The following is a 22,011-nucleotide window of genomic DNA, read 5'->3' as shown; positions in this document are numbered from 1 at the left end:
TTGTCACCTCACAGAAAGAGGTTCTCCAGTTCGATTCTTGACTGAGGTACCTTCTGTGTGGAGTCTGCATGTTTTCCCTGTGGTCACAAGGGTTTCCTCTGGGTGGTCCAGTTTCCTCCCACATTCCATAGACATGCAGTATGTGGACTGGACACTCTAAATTGGCTGAGGTGCAAGTGTGTGTGCAAGTGAATGGTACAGATGAATTACCATGGCAGGGCTAGCCACCCAGTGGCTTCAGATGATTGTCACTGTTGAAGTGACACCTCAACCCTATATGCAAAAATGGGGAAAAGGGGTAGAGGATGGATGGATGGATGGACAAGTAGAAAGTGAAATGGCCTCTTATGAGTGGAGTTCATTACTCTAAAACTAGAAACTCTTCATCATGGAATTTGTAAAAAGAGTTAAGAAATCAATGCGTAGATCTTGCCAGATTCATGGTAAATATTTCTTATACAAGTACTTCCTGAAAGAAGTAAAATTATTAATTACTCCAGGTAGTCAAAATCATACTTTACCCCTTACCTGGTACAAAAGATGAAGTGGTAACAGCCACCTGTTCTCACTTCATCGAAGTATAACTCTCCTAAACCAACTAAACAAGCACAATTCCACATATGACATTGTAAATCTTTGTTCTTTCATTTCAGCTTGTACCTCGGTTCCATCCTCGGAACTGATACAGCCATTTCCCAGCTCGCGCAAGCCAAAAACCTCTCAGCTATGACCTATCCATAATGCCCCTCTCCTAGTTACTCCAGATCTCGTTTGCCGTGTTCCTAGTCAGATGTGCTAGCCATCTCTCTCAAAGCTAAGTAGGAAATTGTTAATTTTAAGACAGTTTCTCTTCAAAATTATTTAATTTTTAGTCAGGTTAGCTTTTCCTTACTGTCGCCTATAACCTAAGCCTATTTCCTACCCTTTTCTTTGGTAATTTAATTTTTTACCTTTATTGGTACTGTCCCTCTCTCCTGTCTTTGACAGGCCTTTCCTTTCTGCTAGTGGTATTTTTTAAAATAACATCAATGGTATTTTCTCCGTTATTTTTTCTATAGGATAGCCTTGTTGCCTTACTATGTCAGACAAAGCTAATTTGGGATTTAAACAGTGTGACAATTGTGGATGTAAGATGCCTAACTGAGATACACATGTTCATTCCGTCTACTGTTTGGGCGTGGATCATATTAGAGCTGACTGTGACATTTGCGCTAGTTTTAGAAATTGTACACTAGCAGAACATAATAATAAACTTATCTTAAAAGGTTTACTCAAGACACCTTTTTCGGAGGCTCTATCTGGGTCAGAGGTCTCACCCCCTCCAAAGACCTAAAAACATAAGGAAAATTGGATTACTCAAGGCACCTTTTTCAGAGGCTTTATCTGTGTCGGAGGTCTCACCACCTCCAAAGACCAAAAAAACATAAGGAAAAACAGATTACTTAAGGCAACTTTTTCAGAGGCTCTATCTGGGTCGGAGTTCTCACCCTCTCCAAAGAACAAAAAACATAAGGACAAATGGATTACTCAAGACACCTTTTTCGGAGGCTCTATCTGGGTCTGAGGTCTCATCCCCTCCAAAGACCAAAAAACATAAGGACAAATGAAGACACTCAGTTCCTGCATCTCCGTCAGTTATGGAACTGAGTCGGTTCCGTGCTTCCTCAGTACAGACCTCTTCGGCACCAGGCTTTGTGTCTTCTCCCTCGGTACTGTCCATGATATTCACCCCTATTTCGACTCCGACCTCGGCACCACTGACTTTGGTGCTGTCCTTGGATCCGACATCGGCTTTGATGACTGTACCTGCTTCAGCACCATCCCCAGCCATGGTGCTGACAGTTTCTTTGGCTCCATCGGCTCCAAAACTTGAATGCCTGCCAAGAACAAGATACCTCCAGTGCATACTGCCTCAGTTCTGACAGCAATGTTTTCTCTGTTGGCACCATCCACCCTTGCTGCATCGACTCCGGTGGAACTGATGCTCTCCCAAAGCAGTGCTTGGACTGTCCATACCTTGGTACCTAGCCCGGTGCCTATTTTCTTGCTGGCGCCGTCTATGTTCATGGCTCTGATGACTTCCAGTTCTCTCAGAGCTCCTCACCTGGAGGTGGACTCCTCACGGCGAGGTATGACCCCAGTTTCAAGGTTTCCCCTCCCGGTTCTGGACTCTCATCTCTCCTCAGGTGGGCCTGCTGTACAGGTAGTGGACTCACAGTCAGCACCAATGACATCAGTATCAGAACCCTCCCCTAGCATGCTCCTCTCCCAACCCTCTATTTTGAGACCCCGAGCACAGGAGTCACAAGAACCCTCTTTGAAGGGAACCCTTCTCCAGAGTCCTCCTCAGAAGACCCCACTGTGGAGCCACCTCGGAAGAAACGGTGCAAGAGGAAGAATCTTGATTTACCGGAAGAATCTATCACCGAAGACACTGATTGTGATGAGGTGGAAGGGTCCCCACGGTCTCCCCCAGATGACATTTCATTCGGAGACATTCTCGAAATCCTCAAGCAGCTGGAAGACTGGAAGTCCTATAACCCTTCTTCTGAGAAATCGGTGTTCCTGCAGGCCTTCTGTGCCCAGCCATCTACTTCCTGGGTGACCCCACCGGCAGATGACCTTGTTAAACTCATTGTGCAGCATGCCTGGAAGGCCCCAGACAATGTAGAACCTGTCCCCCGGAGGCCAGACAAAAATTTTATCTACACCTGAAGACCAGCCCCACTGGTACTAGCAGTTGACAGTTGATTCTACGGTCATGGCGGTGGCCACCAACAGGGAACTGGCAGAAGATAGTTCCACCATCCATCCTCCAAACAGAGAGTCCCATACCATGGACAGACTAGGGAAATGGACCTATGCTTCAGTGACATTCGCCATTTGGTTGCTGAACTATCTGGCACACTTTACTTGTCTCCAAAGAAACCTAATTTCTGAAATATCTTCCTCCTTGGTGGGGTACTGTCTGATGAAGTGCATGATACTGTCACCTCGCAGCTAGCTACCCTTGAATCCCTCAATGCGTTTGATATCTCACTCCACCGAGGGGGCAGCTTGAGCTGCTGCATCAGGCGTTGTCATGAAACATAATGCTTGGATGCGGTTGTGTGACTTCACAGACCCCTTTAAATCTTCCTTTGTCAATGCACCTGTCGACGAATCTGCACTTTTTGGACCCAAAGTACGAAACACACTTACATGTAGTGAGAAAGATGGAAACACCATGTCTGCTGTGGGCATACACCTTTCCAACCCCCAGAGGTGCTACTCCAGGAACCACAAGGGAGGAAAAATGTGGTTCAAGAAATTCTAAGAACCTTTTCATGACACTCGTGGTGAACAATCTTCCCAGGGAAGAGGGGGCAACTCATATGGAAGACGTCCCTTTTGGGGTAGAGACGGTCTGCATAACCAGGGTGCTAGAGATTCTTTCTCTGGCAGACCCTACTAGCGCTGTTTAGGGTAATTTTTCTCTGCATCTACCAGCCTGACATCTTATTACTACTGATGTTTAGGTGCAGAGAATAATATCCAGAGGCTACCAAATACCTTCCGACTTAACTCCCAGACCCGTCAAACGAATCCCCGATGTACCACCCAATCAGAGGGAATTAGCAGCCTTAGAGATAGAAAACCTACTAAGGAAAAGAGTCATCCAACCAGTTCCACCTGACCAGACAGGATCCGGGTTTTACTTGAGGTTCTTTTTTAGTGCCAAAAATGACAGGGGACTAGAGACCAATCCTGGATCTCAGCCTATTGAATAAATTTATCAAACCTCAAAAATTCCAGATGGTCATGATACAGTCCATTCTTCCCTTCCTAGGGATGTAAAAACCAATGGCGTTTGTTCAACACACTAAAACGCCTGTGCTCCGGAATCAAGATGACACTGGTGTGGCAGAATAACAGTCACAGCATCAAAAACAATTTTCCTCTATTGTAGTAATATAAAAAGGCAAAAAACTTTTATTCCACAAACTAGGTTTAGCGCTTTCACCTACAAAACGTAGGCTTCTTCAGAACAATCATACATTCAAATCTTAACAGTTAAATATTTAAAATTGGCGCCAAAATTAGTGCCTCTTTAAAGAGATATCACCATTAAAGTTAAAAAGATATCACCATTAAAGTTAAAAACTCATTAAACATAATTCTTAATCAGATTTATAAATATTAAATATGTATATGAAAAAATATGTAAAATGTATATATAAAAACATATATAATAAATAGTAAATAATATATATACATCAAAATTCATTTATGTTGTCATATTTATACATATTCTAAAATAGTTTTAGTTGAAATAAAATCATTAAGTCCCGGAGGGGTAGTGGCATCAGTAAAAAATCTGCCAATAACTTTCTTTAAATGCCAATTTAATCTTCATGTTACCACCTCTAGGATTATTTTTTATAGTTTCTAATATGCCAAAGCTAAACTGATATTCACTACCTTTGTTTATAATGTGTCTTGCCAAAGCATTTTTTTCATCTCTCTTCCTTATACAATAGGCATGTGCATATATTCTTTTCTTAAAATGCTGTTCCGTTTTACCTATGACGGACATATAATACATTTAGCAATGTATACCAAAAATTTTGTATTGCAGTTACCCTTTTTAAAATATAAAGTAGTTTTATTGTAGTTATCTAATCTTAATTTATTGTCTTCTAAAATATAATTGCACTGATTGCAAGATCCACATCTACTAGTATGAGACTTTTTTGCTAATGCTCCTTGTATACTGCCCCTTTCTAATAAGCTTTTTAAATTCTGACCCATCTTGTATACAAAAGTGAGTTTGGGGCCTAAAATTTCAGTCATCTCCTCTTTAGACTTTAAAGTGTACCAATATTTATTTAGTACATGTTTTATTTTATTACTGTATGGCCCATATTCTACTATACAAGCTTTATCATACACCGTATTGATTGTGTTACCTGACACTTCAGCTGATGTCTCTGGTATCTCATTGTATTTGGAGCCTAATAAAGGGACAATACTATTTCCCCATCTACCCCCTCATCTGATTCACAGCCCGTGGATCCTGGAGCATTCTCAGGACCTGTTATCTCATCCTCAGGGACTGATTCATCCGAACCTGCACAGTCTTAATCTCACAGCTTGGTTCCTCCACTTCCAATGATTGCCAGGCTGCCTGACATCCCATCTCCTGTTCATGAAATTCTTCTGGCCTCACACAAACCTTCCACTAGAAAAGTTTATTCTAGTAAATGGACTAGGTTCTCTATTTGGGCCAAAGACCAGAACTTAAACCCTTTCTCTATGCCTATTCAAAAGATTCTACAATGCCTGACTACTCTTTTACATGCAGGAGTCTCAGCTTCAACGATCACTGTACATTTAGCAGCCATCGCCAATTTTCATAATGGTCTTGATAATTCTTCAGTTATGTTACACCGTCTATTCAAGACCTTTTTGAAAGGAGTATTACATGTTAAACCTCTGGTCAAGCCTCCCTTAGAACCCTGGGACTTGACTCTGGTGCTTCAAGTCTCTCACAGGTTCTTCCTTTGAACCCTTTGATTCATGTGATTCAAAATTTTTATCATGGAAAGCCATACTTCTAGTAGCACTTAAGTCAGCAAGAAGAGTATCTGAGCTGCAGGCCTTGAGTGTCAAGAGACCTTACTTGATCTTCCACACGGATAGGGTGTCCCTTCGTACTGACCCTTCTTTCTTGCCCAAGGTCATTTCTGGCTTTTCCATTAACCAATCTATTGACCTGCCGATTTTCTTCCCTCATCATTCTAATAGAGGGGAGTACCTTTTACACACCCTTGATGTGCATCAGCAGCTTCATTGTTATTTGGACAGGACTAAATCTTTCAGGAAAACAGATCAATTGTTTGTGGCCCTTGCAGGACCCAGATTAGGTAAACCTGTTTCCAAATTGACTATACCCTCTTGGCTTAGAAACGTCATTACCTTTATCTACCAACATAATAAGCTACTCTTACCTTCCAGAATAAAGGCTCATTCTACCAGATCTATGGCAACTTCTGTAGCATTTCATTCCAGAGTCTCTATGGATGATGTATGTGCAGCAGCCACTTGGGCAAGACTTCATACCTTTATATCTCATTACAAATTGGATTTGACCTCCAGGGGACGAGCATCTTTTGGTTCTATGGTGCTCAGGAATATTCTTCCTTAGGGCCACCCAGGACTCAAGTAGCTGGGGACTCAGTCCTAGCTATAATGAAAGAACAAAGATTTACAACATCAGATAAAGAAGTTATGTCTTACCATAACGTTCCATCTGTGTTGCCACTAATGTACCACTACTGTCTCCAAACCCCTACTGTCACTACTCATTTATGCATCTGGCCATAATGTCACTATCTGAGTATCATCTACCCCTTTCCACTACTATCGCTATTTCCCCTTTACCTGTACCTCCTCAGTACTCCTTAATAATTTGGAACCATCTTCATCCTATAATTACTTCACTGTCTCCTACTCACTATGTATTTTCAGGTGATTCCATTTAACTAGACTCTTATAAGCGTGATATTAGTTAATATTTTACTTCATTCTTCATTTAAATGTCCTGTTTTCATCATCTGTCTTATCATTACAATTCTAGGCATGTACATTAATTATTTTTTGATTAGCTGACATATCATTAGTAGTCTATGTATGTAAGTATGTACATTTATTATGTAAATCCTGTATAACTTCCTTCTACTCGTTCTGTAAAATTGAGCATTTCTCCCCCGACTTCCACTGAAAATGGGAGAAAAGCAAAAAAAATAAATAAATAAATATATATATATTTCTGCAGTTGTTAGTATAAACTCTCAAAATCTTTAAAACTATAACCCTAGCCCCATAGTGCAGATAGCTAAAACCCTGACTGTACAACAGATGACCTGTGTTTGACTAGTGGCACAGGTGCCGTAGAGGCCATGGAGTGGGATAGGGTTGGTGGCCAACACCGGCTCACTCATTCTGGGGGAGGGGCAGCTTAGCTTAATGCACTGATGATACCTGCAGAATACAGGTGCATTGCCACGGCACAAAGAGCAAAACATGATCATGCTGCAAGCAGTGTGCCATTTGGTCAGGTAGCAGTCCATGCATGCACCCCTGAGGTAGCTATGGTGGAGCTTACAAAGCTGCCTTGGGGGTGGGGATGAGGGCAGTCCTCAAGATCTGTAGTCTGACCTAATACCTGACTCTTCCCTCCACCAGGGAACAAATTAGCTGGATGAGAAACAAACAGATCAATGGGGTACAGAAGGGGAAGACATCAAGACAATACGACAGACTATTAAAAAAAATCAGAACCATATGGTTCATCTATTGGTGACTGTCCAATTGAACAAATCCAATCTTTATAATATGTGGGGTGTTTAGTCCTTATCTGTGGATAAGCACATTAGTCTAAAAGTTAAAAAAATGGATTCGGCCTATAGAGTGTGTAGAAAAAGTAGTATTAAGTTGAGTTAAAAGTAATTGTTTTCAGAAGAGAAATAGAAAGCTGTATAAAACCTGCATTTTTTTGTTAGCAAATATGTGAAAAATAAAAACTATATGAGACCAATGTTTTTCCCTACATTAAAACATGCAGCAAATGTATAAAAAGATCTGTAAAGCTGTACAGGAGTCATGTAGTTATTATGGAAGAGAAACTGATTTCAGAGAGACAGATCCACTCACTTTTTTTTTTTTGCTTTCTTTTATTTTCTTTTTAAGAGTGACATGTCCTTCCAAAGGCTGTATTGCCATAAAATGTATTAGAAATGGACTGGAATTTCATATACAGGTATATGATTTTTCAGACAGGATGTTTATATTTAAAAATGGGAATCTTCAGGGAAATGGAAGAATCTAAAATGCTTTGCTTATTACACAGGGGAAGCTTGCCACAAAATACAATGTTGGCTGAATAACTGTTAATGAGTATTTGTTCCAAGTCACCCTCTGGACATCTACAGCATCTCTGTTATAAGCTTGTACAAGTTTAGAGGGCTGCATTTTTAAATTGACTTAGAATTTGTATATGCCTTCGTAGTATTCTGTGAAGTTTATATACAAGAAAGAAAAACAACTTGCTGACCAAGAGACCTTCAGCTCATTACTGCTTCTGTCTATGAGTGCTCTACAGCTGCTAATTTTTCATACAAAGTTAGTGGTACAAACAAGTTAGCAGTAGAAATAGCATAAGAAGTGCTAGTAGTACAAGTAGTACTGGTAGTAGCAGATAGCTGTTAGTGTTTTTCTAAATGCTGTCTGTCTTTTTAAACCTTTTATTTCCTAACTCTCTGCACAGGAGCGTATTTGTTTCTATACTTAATTGTCAAAGCATAGTACTTGTATTTATTTCAAGTAAAAGGTGTTACTCACATTTTAAAAGTTTGTGGCTGGCTGTTTATTTTTAATGCATATAAGGGTATTACTAAAACTTGGTAAAGTATTAGCTGTTAGCATATGCCTTTGGACACTACCTTCTTTACTGCAGTTACCATTATTTTTCTGTGCTCATTTTAAGAGTGTTTAGTAGCCTCTTCACATATTAACCAGTGATAAACAAATGGATTATGATGGACCCTGTCCCTGACCACCATAATGTGTCTCAACAGAATCACATTGTTCCTGTCCCCATAGCTGGCCTTAGGTATAGGCCAACTAGGTGGCCGCCTAGAGTTCCACTCTAGCAAGGGTGCTTTCCAGTAATCTGAATGGTGTAGGTAGACCAAGATGGGGCACAGGGTGGTGTTGGGGGGAGCTGTGGAGACCTTTTGCCTAGGGCATCAGGTAACCAAAGGCCAGGCCTGCCTGTCCCAATCTACAAGTCAGATTTACTTCTGCATGAATGCTTTACATAATGTCTTTCAATGCAGTCTTGATCAAATTTTTTTTTAAATACTCTGATACCAAACCTAAATCAGCATATAACAATCCAGATTTGCCATTGTGTAATAATGTGTGACTTCACAGTATACTATTAAGTAACTTAAAATGGTTGAATCTTACAGATCATCTGCACTGCCTGCAGGTAAACTTTCCTCCTGACATCCCTTATCACACATCCAAACCATAGCTAACCACAGCTAAATAAGCATTTAATATGATACAAAATAGAAGGAAATTAAGATTCTAAAAATCAGAAAACATTAGCTCCATCAAATTTCACACTGCTTTTTGTGATGTGGATTTCCTGGAAAAAGTTGCTCTGTAAAAGCATTTGCAGCAAAAGTTTCTAACTAGCTCTGTGTCTGACAGTTACCACAGAGGATTAAGCATCTGAGCTGTTTAGCATCTGCTTCTTGTAGTTCAGGTACAGAGTTTGATTCCTTTCACCTCAGTTTGTCTACTGTACAACTTTGTGCAAGTCTCTTAAATAGACTGTGCTCATAGACTACCTCTAAAAAGGGACAAGGCTTACCTTTCAGGCTAGGTAATTAAGCTTAGAGGGAAGAAACTACCTATTTAAGCCAAGGGAACAGATAAAATGGCAGAAGTTATGGAATCAGGATGGGCTTGTGAACCAAGCTCCAGAAGATTCTGGTGAATCTACCGAGGAGAGAGATGTACCAGTCACTGGGGAATCTGCACCCTAAATGTGTTGAAGATTGGAAGCCACATGACCCCGCAGAGTTGTAAACCAGAGATGAGCATTTGATTTGTATCATGAGGTATCACAGAGAGTTGTTTTTTGAAGTCTTCAGCTACATTAGTCAAAGTTTGCCCAAAACACCAACTGCTCTGCACAATCAGAAAACTGAAGGTTATATTCCCTCATTGGGTACCTAGATTAACTTTCCAGTACTAACCCTACAGTACAGTCTAAGGAGGGTAATGCAATCTGGAGTGTGCCACCCTTCAGATAAGAAGTTAAATCAAAGCTCCTCCTCCCTGTGTTGAGGGTAGCTCAGGTGGATGTATGAGATCCCATGCCATTTATCAAAACAAGTAAGTGAAGCTCCCCAATGCCCTGGTCAAATTACCCTTGGTCAGTAGAAATACCACCATGATCTCCCCTGAAAAGAGGCTGCAGTCTTACTAAGGCTAACCTGGTCAACAACGTGTAAATAAAATAAAATAAACATCCAGTGGGAAGAGACTTATTTATTCGCCAGTGTTTTGTGCATATGACTGCTAGTTTAAGTTCACTGGAGTTTCATCCTGTTTCCTTAGTCTATTGGCTAATTCCATTTAAGTTCTGGGACACAAAATATGTACTGCTTACATGTTGGATGTCTAGCAAAAGGGTACTCTTTCAGTTTTTGTTGGGCCTGAATATAGCCCTACTCCTTTAAGTCTATGAGAGGCTGGATGAAATAGATTTAGTTCATTTCTGTTATTTTGGAAATTTCTGGCACCCACCCCAGTGAGAGAACTGTTGCCTGTTTTCCTTGTTGTAACCAGCTGCTAGTGTGTGACACAACAGAGAGTGAGAAACTGTTACCTGTTTCACTTTATTGCAACTGCTCACTAGTGTGAAATGTGTGAAAGAGAAATAACTGTTATGCATTTTAGTTTGCTGCAATCCCTGTCTAGCATGAATCCTGAGAGACAGAAAACTGTTGCCTATTTTCATTATTATTGTTTGCTACTGAATGACCTGAGAATTGTTGCTAGTTTGTTTTGTACTACAGCAGCTCACAGGAAGAAAAACATACTGCAGTCAAAAAACATGGTTTATGATAAACTGTCACAGTTGTTTTATTTTTTTTTCGCCTGTTGCTACCATTACTAGTTAAGCTACAGTCTCCTGCTGAGTTTTTGTTACAATAAAAGTTATGTTGTTGATATGGACAAGTATTGACTGCTTCTATTTGTTATGATACACACACACACACACACACACACACACACACACACACATACACACACACACACAGATATAGATCATACAAAGATTAATAGTCATACAATTACCTTATTATTTCACTTTATAGTGTATTATGATTGCACTGTAACTGTGGAGCTTTTCTTCTCATGTCTCTACTGAAAATGAATGTTGGCTCTGTTAAACAACCTGTTAACTGAAATATAAGGAAAAAAAATTAAAAAATCAGCTCTACTTCTTTTACTACTCTGACATTCTTTATATTTTCAGTTAGACTATGTTCAGTCAGCTTATATCTCCTGTTTATTTTGCAGATTTTTTTTTTTACCATTTACCTTTTGAATTCCACCACCACCTTTGTACTTAGAATAATATATTATGTCTAACTCTCTGATTAGACTTTGTATTTGTGCTAAAACATTTCATCCTTTTTTATCTTTCTTACATCTGACCAGATGTAACTCACCACTTGGACCTTCTACTGTCTCTTGTATATTCAGTTTTTACCATCTGTCCTCAACAATCTCCACCTGTACTCTATAAACAATCAGTGATGTTGTGGCTGGTGATGTTAGCTAAGGCACCTCTAATCATGCAAATATGAAAAACATGTTTCACAGCTACACTATCATAGGAGTACTGCCATAAGTGGCTCTTTATATTTTGCATTCACAGTGGCATTCAAATGACGTATTCCACTAAGACCTCATAGGTCGCCAGGTGCTGATAACTACTTTAAAAATATGGCTTTCACATTCCAAAATGACTGAAGAAAAGAGAAAGCATGTCTGTGTGAAAAAAAATAGCTAAAGTTATTTGTCTTTCCCTCTCATATCATCTCATCAGAATGCTATACCCAGCTGCCTTCCCAAACTAGGAACGTAATTGAGGGCTGGCCTTTGGTCAACTGGTGCCCTAGGCAAAAGGGATCCACACCGCCCTCCTCCACACCACCTGGTGCCCCATTCTGGTTTACCTACACCATCCAGATTACTGGAAAAGCGTCCCTGTTACACCAGCACCCTAGGTGGCCATCTGGTTGGCCTATGCCTAAGGCCGGCTATGTGTAATTCCACCTTCTATTCACTATCTTTTCTTTGTCTTTTCGGCTTTTCCTGGTTAGGGGTCGCCACAGTGGAACTCCGGTCCACTAATGATTGGCAGTAGATTTTTTTATGGTGCAGAGTTGCCAACCTGACGCCCAACCTTCAGCGAAGGCACGCCCATTCACGCATGTCTTTCGGAAGCCACTTGACTGCGGGGAGGACATGCAGACTCCACACAGAAGGCACTCCTGCCATGAATCGAACAGGAGAACCTCTTGTTGTGAGGCAACAACGCTACCGCTGTACCACCGCGGCTTCCTTCTATTCACTATCTGCCAATGCTATTTACCGCTGTACCACCGCGGCTTCCTTCTATTCACTATCTGCCAATGCTATTTACTGCTGTACCACCGTGGCTTCCTACTATTCACTATCTGCCAATGCTATTTACTTTCTGCTTGACACTAAGGTTCCATCATTCATCCATTCCAAGTTTGAATGGATCAGGTACCATATATTGACTTATAGCCCATTGTTTCCTTCCTCCATTTTCTACCCATTTTCACATCTGTCATGTATTTTTGTTTGATATTTCCTAGCTCCTCTGATGCCTTTTTTCATATGAAAGTTTCTTCTTTACATTTATTTTGGTGAGTGTTTCTTTTCTTTTTTTGTTTTATTTTCTAACTTTGCATTTTCTTTTTCAGAATAGAAAAGTGAAAAGAGGTCTCTTCCTCTAACAACTTATTACAATCTAGTCAAGATGCTGAAGAAATAAAGACAAATTCTTATTCTTGTATTTTTGTGAAAAGACAGAAGTATTTGCCCTTGGTGATCTTGGAGGTGATTATTACAAATAGACAGTTACACAGTGGAGGCTGAGGGAATCAAACCTATTTCAGTCTCTACCACATCCAGTGCATAAATCAACCACTTTCCATGCTGGCACCTTTACCTGTTTGAAAAAAATATATATAAGCTATCCCACCGCTAATGGAGACTCACAAAACAAAGCAGCAGATCCAAAAATAAGTATAAGTGAGTCAGCCACCACGGTCTAGCCAAATAAATGTCCAGAAGATATGTAAAACAGCAAACAGTTTATTGGAAAAAGGTTAGCACTTTCACAGGGTTACCGCTTCATCAGACCAAATACAAAATGAAAGTGAAAATCACATATTTTTAAAAAAGTACTCAGCCAATCATAAGAAACAATTAAAACTGAACCAATTAAAAAACAAAAATGATCTTACATCATCTTCTGCCTATTAAGGCAGGCTTAAGGGAAGTGCCACTGTTAAGGCCTGGAGGTTAATAAGCTCTCATAGAGATAATCCACTTTAGTTCACATAATTCAACAGTGTTGTTAAAATCACCTCTCCTTCTGCTGGGATGAAGCACTTGCAGAACCCTAAACAGAAAGGTACTATGGCCTGGATAAGATAAGGCATGATTAGCTAGGGCATTAGATATAACCTGATTGCGTATGATTCCTAAATGCTCAAGAATTCTTTCCCTCAGCTGGCGTGTGGTCTTACCAATGTAAAAACCATTACAGGAACAGCATGTAGCAAGATAAACTATGTTCCTGCTCCTACATGTAGGAAACATAGGCAATCAGGTTATATCTAATGCCCTAGCTAATCATGCCTTATTTTATCCAGTTTAAGTCTATGGCTCTGACACCAGCTGTTTGTCTGTATCAGCCCTTCCTGGAGAACATTTGTGTCAGTGGGCAATTCAAAGACAGCTCCCAATTTCCAATCATCTACAGATTTAGTAAGCCAGAGGCCACTGACATTGACCTTGACTTCAGAAAAGTCAATGCCAAAAAGGAGCGGTCCAAGGACCAATCCCTGAGGGACTCCACTTATAACTGGCCTCTTTGTAGAAATGGATCCCCAGTTCTGACTTCCTGGGTCCTGTCTGTGAACCAGCTGGCTATCCACTGGGTTACATAAGAGTTTGTACCTAACCTCTTAAGTTTATCAACAATGCCCAAGTGGGGGATTTGTCAAATGCATTGGCCAGGTCCAGGTAGGCAGTGTGAACCATTTTGCCCTCATCCATTGTTTCGGTGACCTTCTGAAAGAAGTCCACCGGGTTGAGTAGGCATGACCTGCCCATGATGAAACCATACTGGGTTGGTCCAGTGTCTGCAGGTTTCCTATGTCATTATCGATCATTTCCATGATAATACTTTCCATGGCTTTGGTTATGAGACTAGTGGCACTTATGAGTCTGTAGTTCCCAGGGTCTGAAGATGGCTGATCTTTGTGCAGAGAAATGACTGTTGCTGTTTTCCATTCATGAAGCACAAAGCCTCTTTGGAGGCTACAGTTAAATAGCAATTCCAGAGGGCCTGAGAGATCATGTTTCTTGCTATTTAGAAGGCATCCTGGGATATTGTCTGGGCCCATAGATGCAATTTTCTTGGTCTTAAAGAGAGCATTAAGGACCCGTTCCCTAGTGATAGTAGGGGGAGTTATATTTGATGATATTTCCTGAGGGAAGCTTGACGGAGAGAGAGGGGTAAAGTCGGTGCTAAATTTGTTGGCCAGTAGGTTTGCTATATCTTCTGGCTCAGTATAAATGGCTCCATTTACAATGAGCTCTGCACACAATTGTGTATTACCTTTTAAGCTGCAGGCATAGATGAGAATGCCTTGTGGTTGTCCTTGGACTGGGAGGTAGACTTTATTTGTTCTTTGAGTTATTTGTTTAGTTTTATGAGAGTGCTTTTATCTTGCTGGGTTCTACACCTCTTAATTTTTGCCATGATTGTCTTCCTTCTGTTATACAGCCTATTGATGTTTTGATTCCACCAGGGAGGCTTGTTTTTTGAGTTAGTTGTTTACTTCATCCTGGTGGGTACAGCTGCCTCTATGCAGCTATTAACTTGCTTGTATAGGGTTTCCGTGAAGAGTTCTCCATAAGCAGCAGTGTTCTCAGGGTTTATGGGGGCTTGAAATGTTGCCAGGTTATCGGTTAATAGTAGGAAGTTAGCCTTAGAGTAGTTCCTGAATATTCCAAGGGTAGCTGGTGTTCCAGGTTTTATTTTTACTTAAAAGGAGACCATTTTGTGGTCTGACCTTATCAAAGAAGACATTACATTTGGGGTATGCAGCACTCCCCCATCTTAGTGAGGACCAGATCCAGTATGGCTGCATCCCTTGTTGGTGTATTGACAATCTGTTCCAGGGAGTTTGTGTTTACAAAATCCAGAAATTTCTGTGCCTGTATGTTTGGTGTTGTATATGAGTCCCGGTTAATAGTGGGGTAATTAAAGTCACCTATGAATATGGTATTGGGTTGGATGGTCACTGTTTTCAATAAGTTTAAATACATGGTATGGGTTTCTTGGGTCATAGAGGGGGACGTACAGCTTGCAAGGAAGTGGTATTGGATTTTGCCTTTGGTGATTTGAACATGGAGAAGCTTAAGTGCATTGTCCTGTTTGACCAGCCTTGAGATATATTTATTTTTGATGTAAATCCAGACTCCACCAACTTTAGTTCTTGTCTGTGTAGTAGCTAGCCTAAATGTGTGGAGAACATTATGACCTTGCACTGTCAGCGTGCTCTCCGCGGCTTTAAACCATGTCTCAGTGACTGCACAGACATCAGCTTTCCTGGGGTGAAGAGAACTTCTAGAGGGTAGAATTTTTTGTTTAGATGCCTAGCATTGAGCAGTAACACCTTTAGATTTTCTTGGTTTTGATTTGCTATGTCAGACGTACTTTCAATTTGACATTGCCTAAAAAAGGCACTATGGGGGAGGACAAGGTTTTAGCTAACATTCGAAAGCCTAGAAGCAAGAGGTGCAGAGCATCTCTGGCAAAGCAGCGTGGTCTGTTGACAATCTCCTTCCATGCTGATAAATATCGCACCTCCGTAGAATGACACCAGAAACTAAGCCATTATTAAAGTCAGTAATCTTTTGTTCATATTGTGGCATCATCCTTGGAGAAAGTAAAATGCTGCTCAGTGCTAGGCTAAAACCAGCCTATATATTCCAAGAGCTGCATGATGTCTCTCTTCATATAGTCTAATTTGGTATGTCTCAGGTTATTTATACCCACATAGACTATGACTAAGTCATACTGGTACTTGTGGTCCAATAACCTGAGTGCATGCTTAATGTGATGGTTCCTGGCCCCTGATAAGCAACTGATCATGAATTTCTCCTTACTCAGCCTGGTGAGAGGGACATCAGTGTGTCTCACAATGGAGTCCCCAATAACTAGAATGTTGGATTCTGTGGTGGCTTGCATTATGGGCTTAGAAGTATAGGTTCCATGAGATGTGGCTGTATGTTTTGATGTGGGTGTTGTTTTGAAAGAGTGCATTCGGGGTTACTGAGGGTGCTTGTTATGTGTACTTTGTCTAGGAGGGCTTTGGGGTTTAGGAAGGTTACACTGAAGTGCCTCAGCATATGTGTGTCCATGTGTCTGTTTTAAATTGTGTGTGATGGGTGCAGTGTGTGTACTACTGATAACCTTATTGACATTAGGAGTACTTTTATGTGAGAACTTTCTCTTCACTGACATTGTATAAATACATCTCTCACATACCATATCAGTTTGTTTGAGAATTAACTGGTTGTCAGTAAACATGAGGCAATTTCTACATTGCCTCAGAGTGCCCATATCCAACAAGCTGGTAACAGAGATAGTGGGAAAATTAATATACATGGCAACAGACCCTTTTTATTGATTAGACAGTTGGAGTGAGAATATAAAGTAATGTCAGGAGTATCAGGTTTGCAACTCTGGGGACAGCGCTTGTCACTGCAAACTAGTTGTCCTGTGTGCAACTAGGTAATAGAGAAATTTCAATCGTGCTTTTACAGGAAAAATGTCACAAGGTGACTGAGTCTATACAGGGCACTGCCAAACACTTGAGGAAAAACTAATAAGTAGATCCTGATGATATATGGATAAAGTATTTATGCAGATATTCTGAAGTTAGAAGCAAATCAAGCAGTACTTACTAAAACTAAAGAATTTGCTTGTCAAGAATGACGAAAACAAGGGAGTTACTGGAATGGCTACTGCCTGTCTACTACTAATGTGGATCTCACCACAGCTTCACTCTGCTGGGATACACTCCTTTGCGTCTTCTCTTACCAGAAGCAAAACATTAGCACCAATCACAAGATGAGAAGCAGGCCGCATCCTCTTTAGGGATCCACAATCTTATCCCAGGTGATGTAAGTATCTGTAGGCTTGTTGTTGCCTTTTGCTGGTAGATGCCTTGAATAGCAACCAGACCAATCAGAAAGGTCAAGCACAGACACTCGCTTCCAAACCAGAAAGAGTCAGGAATCTATGCACTCTGCTACTTCTTCCAGCAAGAGCAAAATATAAGCATAAATTACAAACTGGGACCTATGAAGCTGTTCTTAGGCTTTCCGGTGATCAGCAGTCTATGGACATATTTCACCTTTTCCAGGAGTTAATGTCACTGAGGTTAAAGATAATCTTTTATTTTCAGTGGCATCAGTACAGGGAAAAATGTAATGAGTGCTGCTTTCAGTGAATGGGAGAAGGAAAATGTTGCCAATTGGGCGAAAATGCTAATCTGTGCTTTATAAGCAACATAGAGTGGTGCTAAAAGGTAAGGCAATGAGTGTGACAATGCACTTTAAAGTCATTGTATTTTTTCTTCTCTGCTTTTTGTACATTTATACATGTATTCATAATTGCAGCATTTCTCCCTAGGCCTCCATTAGAAAGAAACAACTTATGCCAGATAGATAGTCCTGGTAAGCAAATGAATAAAATAAAACAAAATAAAGTAAAATAAAATAAATGTCAGTGTGCACCCAAAGCACTGAGAGGGACAATCCTAACAGGCAAATGTTTTACATTGTTGTACAGTAGTTTGCATTCAGCATACAAACCGGAATGCATTATTGCACTCATAAAAATGTGTTTTATTGTTATTGTTATTATCTGGTTGTTTTATGGGAGTAGAGCACTGAAACTATTTTACCTGCTCCTGTTAGACAATCAGATTAGTGATTTTCTGAGCCCATTTCATTAACTGCACATATGATAGTTCTCGTTTTATTTAATTTTAGGCAAAAAAGTTATATAGCTCATATATGCATTGTCTATCAAAATTGATATCTTTCCTGTCCAATAAATTGGTCAAAATGATGATTAGAAATTTATAGGGCTGATACATTCCTTCTCTATTAAACTGGAGTATTTTATGTATTTGACACACTGCAGTTAAAACACTCTCCTGTAATATTTAAATTAAATTTGGAATTCTGAAGCCTTATGTGGTTGTTTGTTATAGTCAGTTTTTTCTGGAGTGTTTATCCAAATTACTAAATAACATTTGATCTAGAAATTACTTATATACCATTATTACATCTTCTCTCTGTCTTCCATATCATAGAGAGAATTGAATCGGCAAGATAAACCTACAAATGCATAATTATTTTTGGCAAATTCACTGTATTTGTTCAAGTCTATTTATATTTTTCTGTTTATAAGGATTCCATGTTGTCACTCTATTCTTATGGACGCCTTACAGTGGAGTTAGATACAGTCATTAGGAAATATGGATCACTAACCTTTTTAAAATACAGTAAGAATGTTTTGAAGCTTGCTTGCATTTAGAATTTATCTATCAGGACACCAAAATCCTTATAACAGTAGGCTTTCACCTTAATGTCAATACCCAGAAAGTAGCTAGTAAGCTACATGTACAGAATAAATGTCATTATCACAGCTTTCCATTTAAGTACTGAGCTTAAAGATGTAACCACAGTGTACCCTACTGGATTAGAACAGAAATGTACTTGTACTTTTGTAACTGTTTAGATGCATATATTTTAATAATGGTAACTGGAACACCAGAGGTTAACTTCAGCAAAATAGCTGAAATTAAATTACTTTATAGCCATGTAATAAAATGATGTTATCCTTCAGTTTCAATGCAGTAACAGACACAATGTCTAGAACTAGAGGTTCACTGTATTGTCTTGGAAGTGTTTTTATTGCTTTGTGACTTACAGGATCTAAGAAAAGCCTTGCCTATGTATTTTCACAGGTAGATGCTAAATGCTACCAGCTGCATCAGTGGGGTTTTTACCTGGGATACAGTCGGATGACAAGAAGTGATATCATTCTGCAAGCTATCCCAGCAGTAATATTTGAGATATTAATTTAAGAACTCTCTGAGAGAGACTGAGTATTCTGTAGTTTGCTTTTGACCTGACAACATCAAGATCCACTCACCACATCTACCTTGCTTGCTCTGAAGTAAGTTATTACGATACAGTAATTCGCTTAGATACAGTCAGGAATATAGCAAAGCTTAGCTTAGATGTTTTTCCTTTTTTTATTTGAGACTGTCCTGCAATATTGTTTTAAATATTTCCTGTGATTTTGAACTCTGATGTAACTGTAAGTATATACTGAGTATTTTCTTGTTCTTTTATTATTATTATTAAATATATTTAAAGCTTTCATTGTGGCATGTCCTCCCCGCAGCCGAGTAGCGTTAGAAAGACATGCGTGAATGTGCGTGCCTTTGTTGAAGGTTGGGCGTCGAGCTGACACCTTGGCACCGTAAAAAGCTCCTGCTAATCATTAGCGGACCAGAGTTCCGGTGTGGCGACCCCCTAACCAGGAAAAGCCGAAAGAAAAACAACAACAATATTGTGGCTGATCTGTGCAGAGACATATTTATGTTCTGAGAGTACTTGCATATTTATTTGGTGACACTGTGTAGGTCACTCCTAATAGCCTTGCTTTTGGTCAAACTACCATTTGTATTGATAGTGACATTACACAGTAAGATGGGACACCCTTTGTTAAGGGCCTTAAAGTAGCTGATAAAGAGGTGGCTGGTGGCAGTAATAACTACCTTATAGTCAGGACAGAAGGGGACATAGCTAGTAAACCTGTGCCAGCCTTTCCCAGTTGTGTGTGTGTGTGTAAAACAAATCTCCAGGAGTGTGTGTGTCAGCTACTTGGGCAAGGACATGAAGCACTGGTTGGACAGAGAGAGTGTTGGGGGTCTTGGTTTGGCCACTCAGCTAAGATCTCAATTCTATAGCTGTGCCAGTGGGCAGTCTTATTGGGGATCTGGAGAAAGAGCAAGAGACCAGCCCCGGACTGACTGTGGTCTCTGTCTGCTCTTAAGGGAAATTGCACTTGATGCAGTGAGCTGCATCGGGAAATACTGTGTGTACCTGTCATTCTCCCAATGTACTTCCCCCACTGGTGCTAGTGGTGAGGACTGAGGCTCCTTGAGTTCTGCACCAGTGGTAGGGCATCACAGAGTGTACACATTTTTCTCCGCTCCTCATAAAATCCGTGGTTTTCTGGCAAATCATTGATGATTGAATCCATTAAATAATTACAGGCTTTTGAGTTTCGGATTTCATATCCTTGAGAAAATGCATACTAACACAATACTTTTATTCTATCATTGTTATAAGTTTGTAAGTGCAATATATAAAATCTGTAAATCTCTCCCTATTTTTTGCCCCCCATTATTTCTGGGTTTGTCCAGATTTCTTGTGTTAAGAGGTATGTAGACAGTAGTTAGATTGGAACTGCTCAGGAGATTGAAGTACTGTAGCTTTCAACCTGAAGAGTCAAGGACATAGCCAAAAATAATGAGTGACAAAGTTCCAAAATCAGGGACCCTTTTTAACTTTTTGCTCTTATTTACTTCAAAAATTAATAACGCGATTTGTGTTAAAATTATTTTTCTGAAGAGTAAGATTTTGAGATGATCTAGCGTCTGCTACTATTTAATTAATCTTCACTAATTTACCTGAATGTCACAAACTTTATGAGGGATAGAGTACAAGCATGAGAAAAAAATCGGGAGTATTCTGCAAAATCAGAGCAGTTGACAGTTATTAGGAGGTGGAAAAGAGCTGTCTCACGCAGAACTGAAAAAACAGCTACAGAATTCAGAGTCACCAAGGGATTTTGAGAGGGACTCTGAAGAAGACGAAGAAAAAGAAAACGAGTCACAGAGAACAGAAATGAGTGCCAGAGAATTATTTTTCAACAGATACACTTGCAGCTCACCAGACAGAGTGATCTGTGTTATAAACAAATGAATATTTTAAAAAGTCTGAAAGAGTCCTCTTCTTTTTCGCCCTGATTCCCTTGAGGCAATGATGTCTCTAAAAAAGCGGAGAAGACATTATGCCTTTGTTCAATGTTGGGTGTTTGTTCTCCGGTCTCACTTCAGAGAATTTATTATTGTACATACTCACTGCAAGAAAGTACAGGTCCGTCCACCTCCCCTCTCCCTGACATGTGCATACCCGTAGACTTGAAAGCAGCGCGAGTCCCGTTTTCTTTTAGGATCGGGAGCGCGCATCAAGCCCTCAGTTAGTGATCGGGGACGCTCGTTAGTGCCAGATCCTTGTGTTCTGGAGCACGCACTCCCGCACTGCTTTCTGTGCTTCTGCTGCTGAAGATGGACCGTTGTTGCTGCCGCTGATGCGGGCCTGGCTGCCACACAGCATCGCTACACTTTTACTGCTGGTTCTGCCGTTCCCTGTCGCTGCGAAACATGTCCGGGGGAATCTCAGCACCAAACAGGTAATAGGCAAGTGGGACGTAATTTAGACTCTGAAGACTGCAGTAAGAGAACCGCAACACTTGGGGGTGGAGAATCGGACGAACCGACTGTCATACCAATAGATAATATAGGGTGTATAGTTAATTACATTACTGGGAGGGGTTGGTGGGGGTCTCTTTAAATATTTTGTTTTCTGGGGGTCGGTTCATCAAATAAGACTGTGCATAAGCTTGCTTTTGTGTCCTGAATTTTGAGGTGATCCCAAAATAGACGCGAGGAGCTGTCCTGGATTTAGTGGGCAAATTGAGCACATTGGACTGGAATTTACTTGATAAAATGATTTTCTTTCATGTCTGGCAGCGCACCTTCGGGGGTGGGGGGGGGGTTAGTAATTGCACACTGCCTCCAGGGTAAACGTATTGCCATTGAATCCTGTCCAACCAAAACTGTTAGGGCTGCTGAATTGAGTGTGGAGAAGGAAGGCAGTGATAATATTGCTTCTTAATTGCCAGCACGGACGAGTGACTTGAGTTAAAGCTGTCGATTTGCGTTCACCACCTCCACT

At 40.3% G+C, this 22,011-nt stretch overlaps 1 protein-coding gene across 2 annotated transcripts in view; it reads left to right on the top strand.

Annotated features, from left to right (window-relative positions):
* TMEM145 (transmembrane protein 145) overlaps positions 1-22,011 on the top strand; it is a 777,234-nt gene that overhangs the window by 73,916 nt on the left and 681,307 nt on the right. The window contains exon 1 of one of the 2 annotated variants that reach the window (XM_044080784.1): positions 21,252-21,466. The exons of the other annotated variant lie outside the window; for it this stretch is intronic. Within the exon in view, the coding sequence (XP_043936719.1) occupies positions 21,365-21,466 (102 nt within the window). The 5' untranslated portion in view covers positions 21,252-21,364. Of the gene's footprint in view, positions 1-21,251; positions 21,467-22,011 lie in introns of those variants that run through there. 2 annotated transcript variants of the gene reach the window in all.

Source organism: Protopterus annectens, chromosome 8.part0 (assembly GCF_019279795.1).
Source record: "Protopterus annectens isolate FY-2018-M chromosome 8.part0, PAN1.0, whole genome shotgun sequence".
Lineage (NCBI taxonomy): Eukaryota > Metazoa > Chordata > Ceratodontiformes > Protopteridae > Protopterus > Protopterus annectens.
The sequence above is the reverse complement of the archived record's forward strand: the minus strand, read 5'-3'. Positions and strand labels throughout refer to the sequence as shown.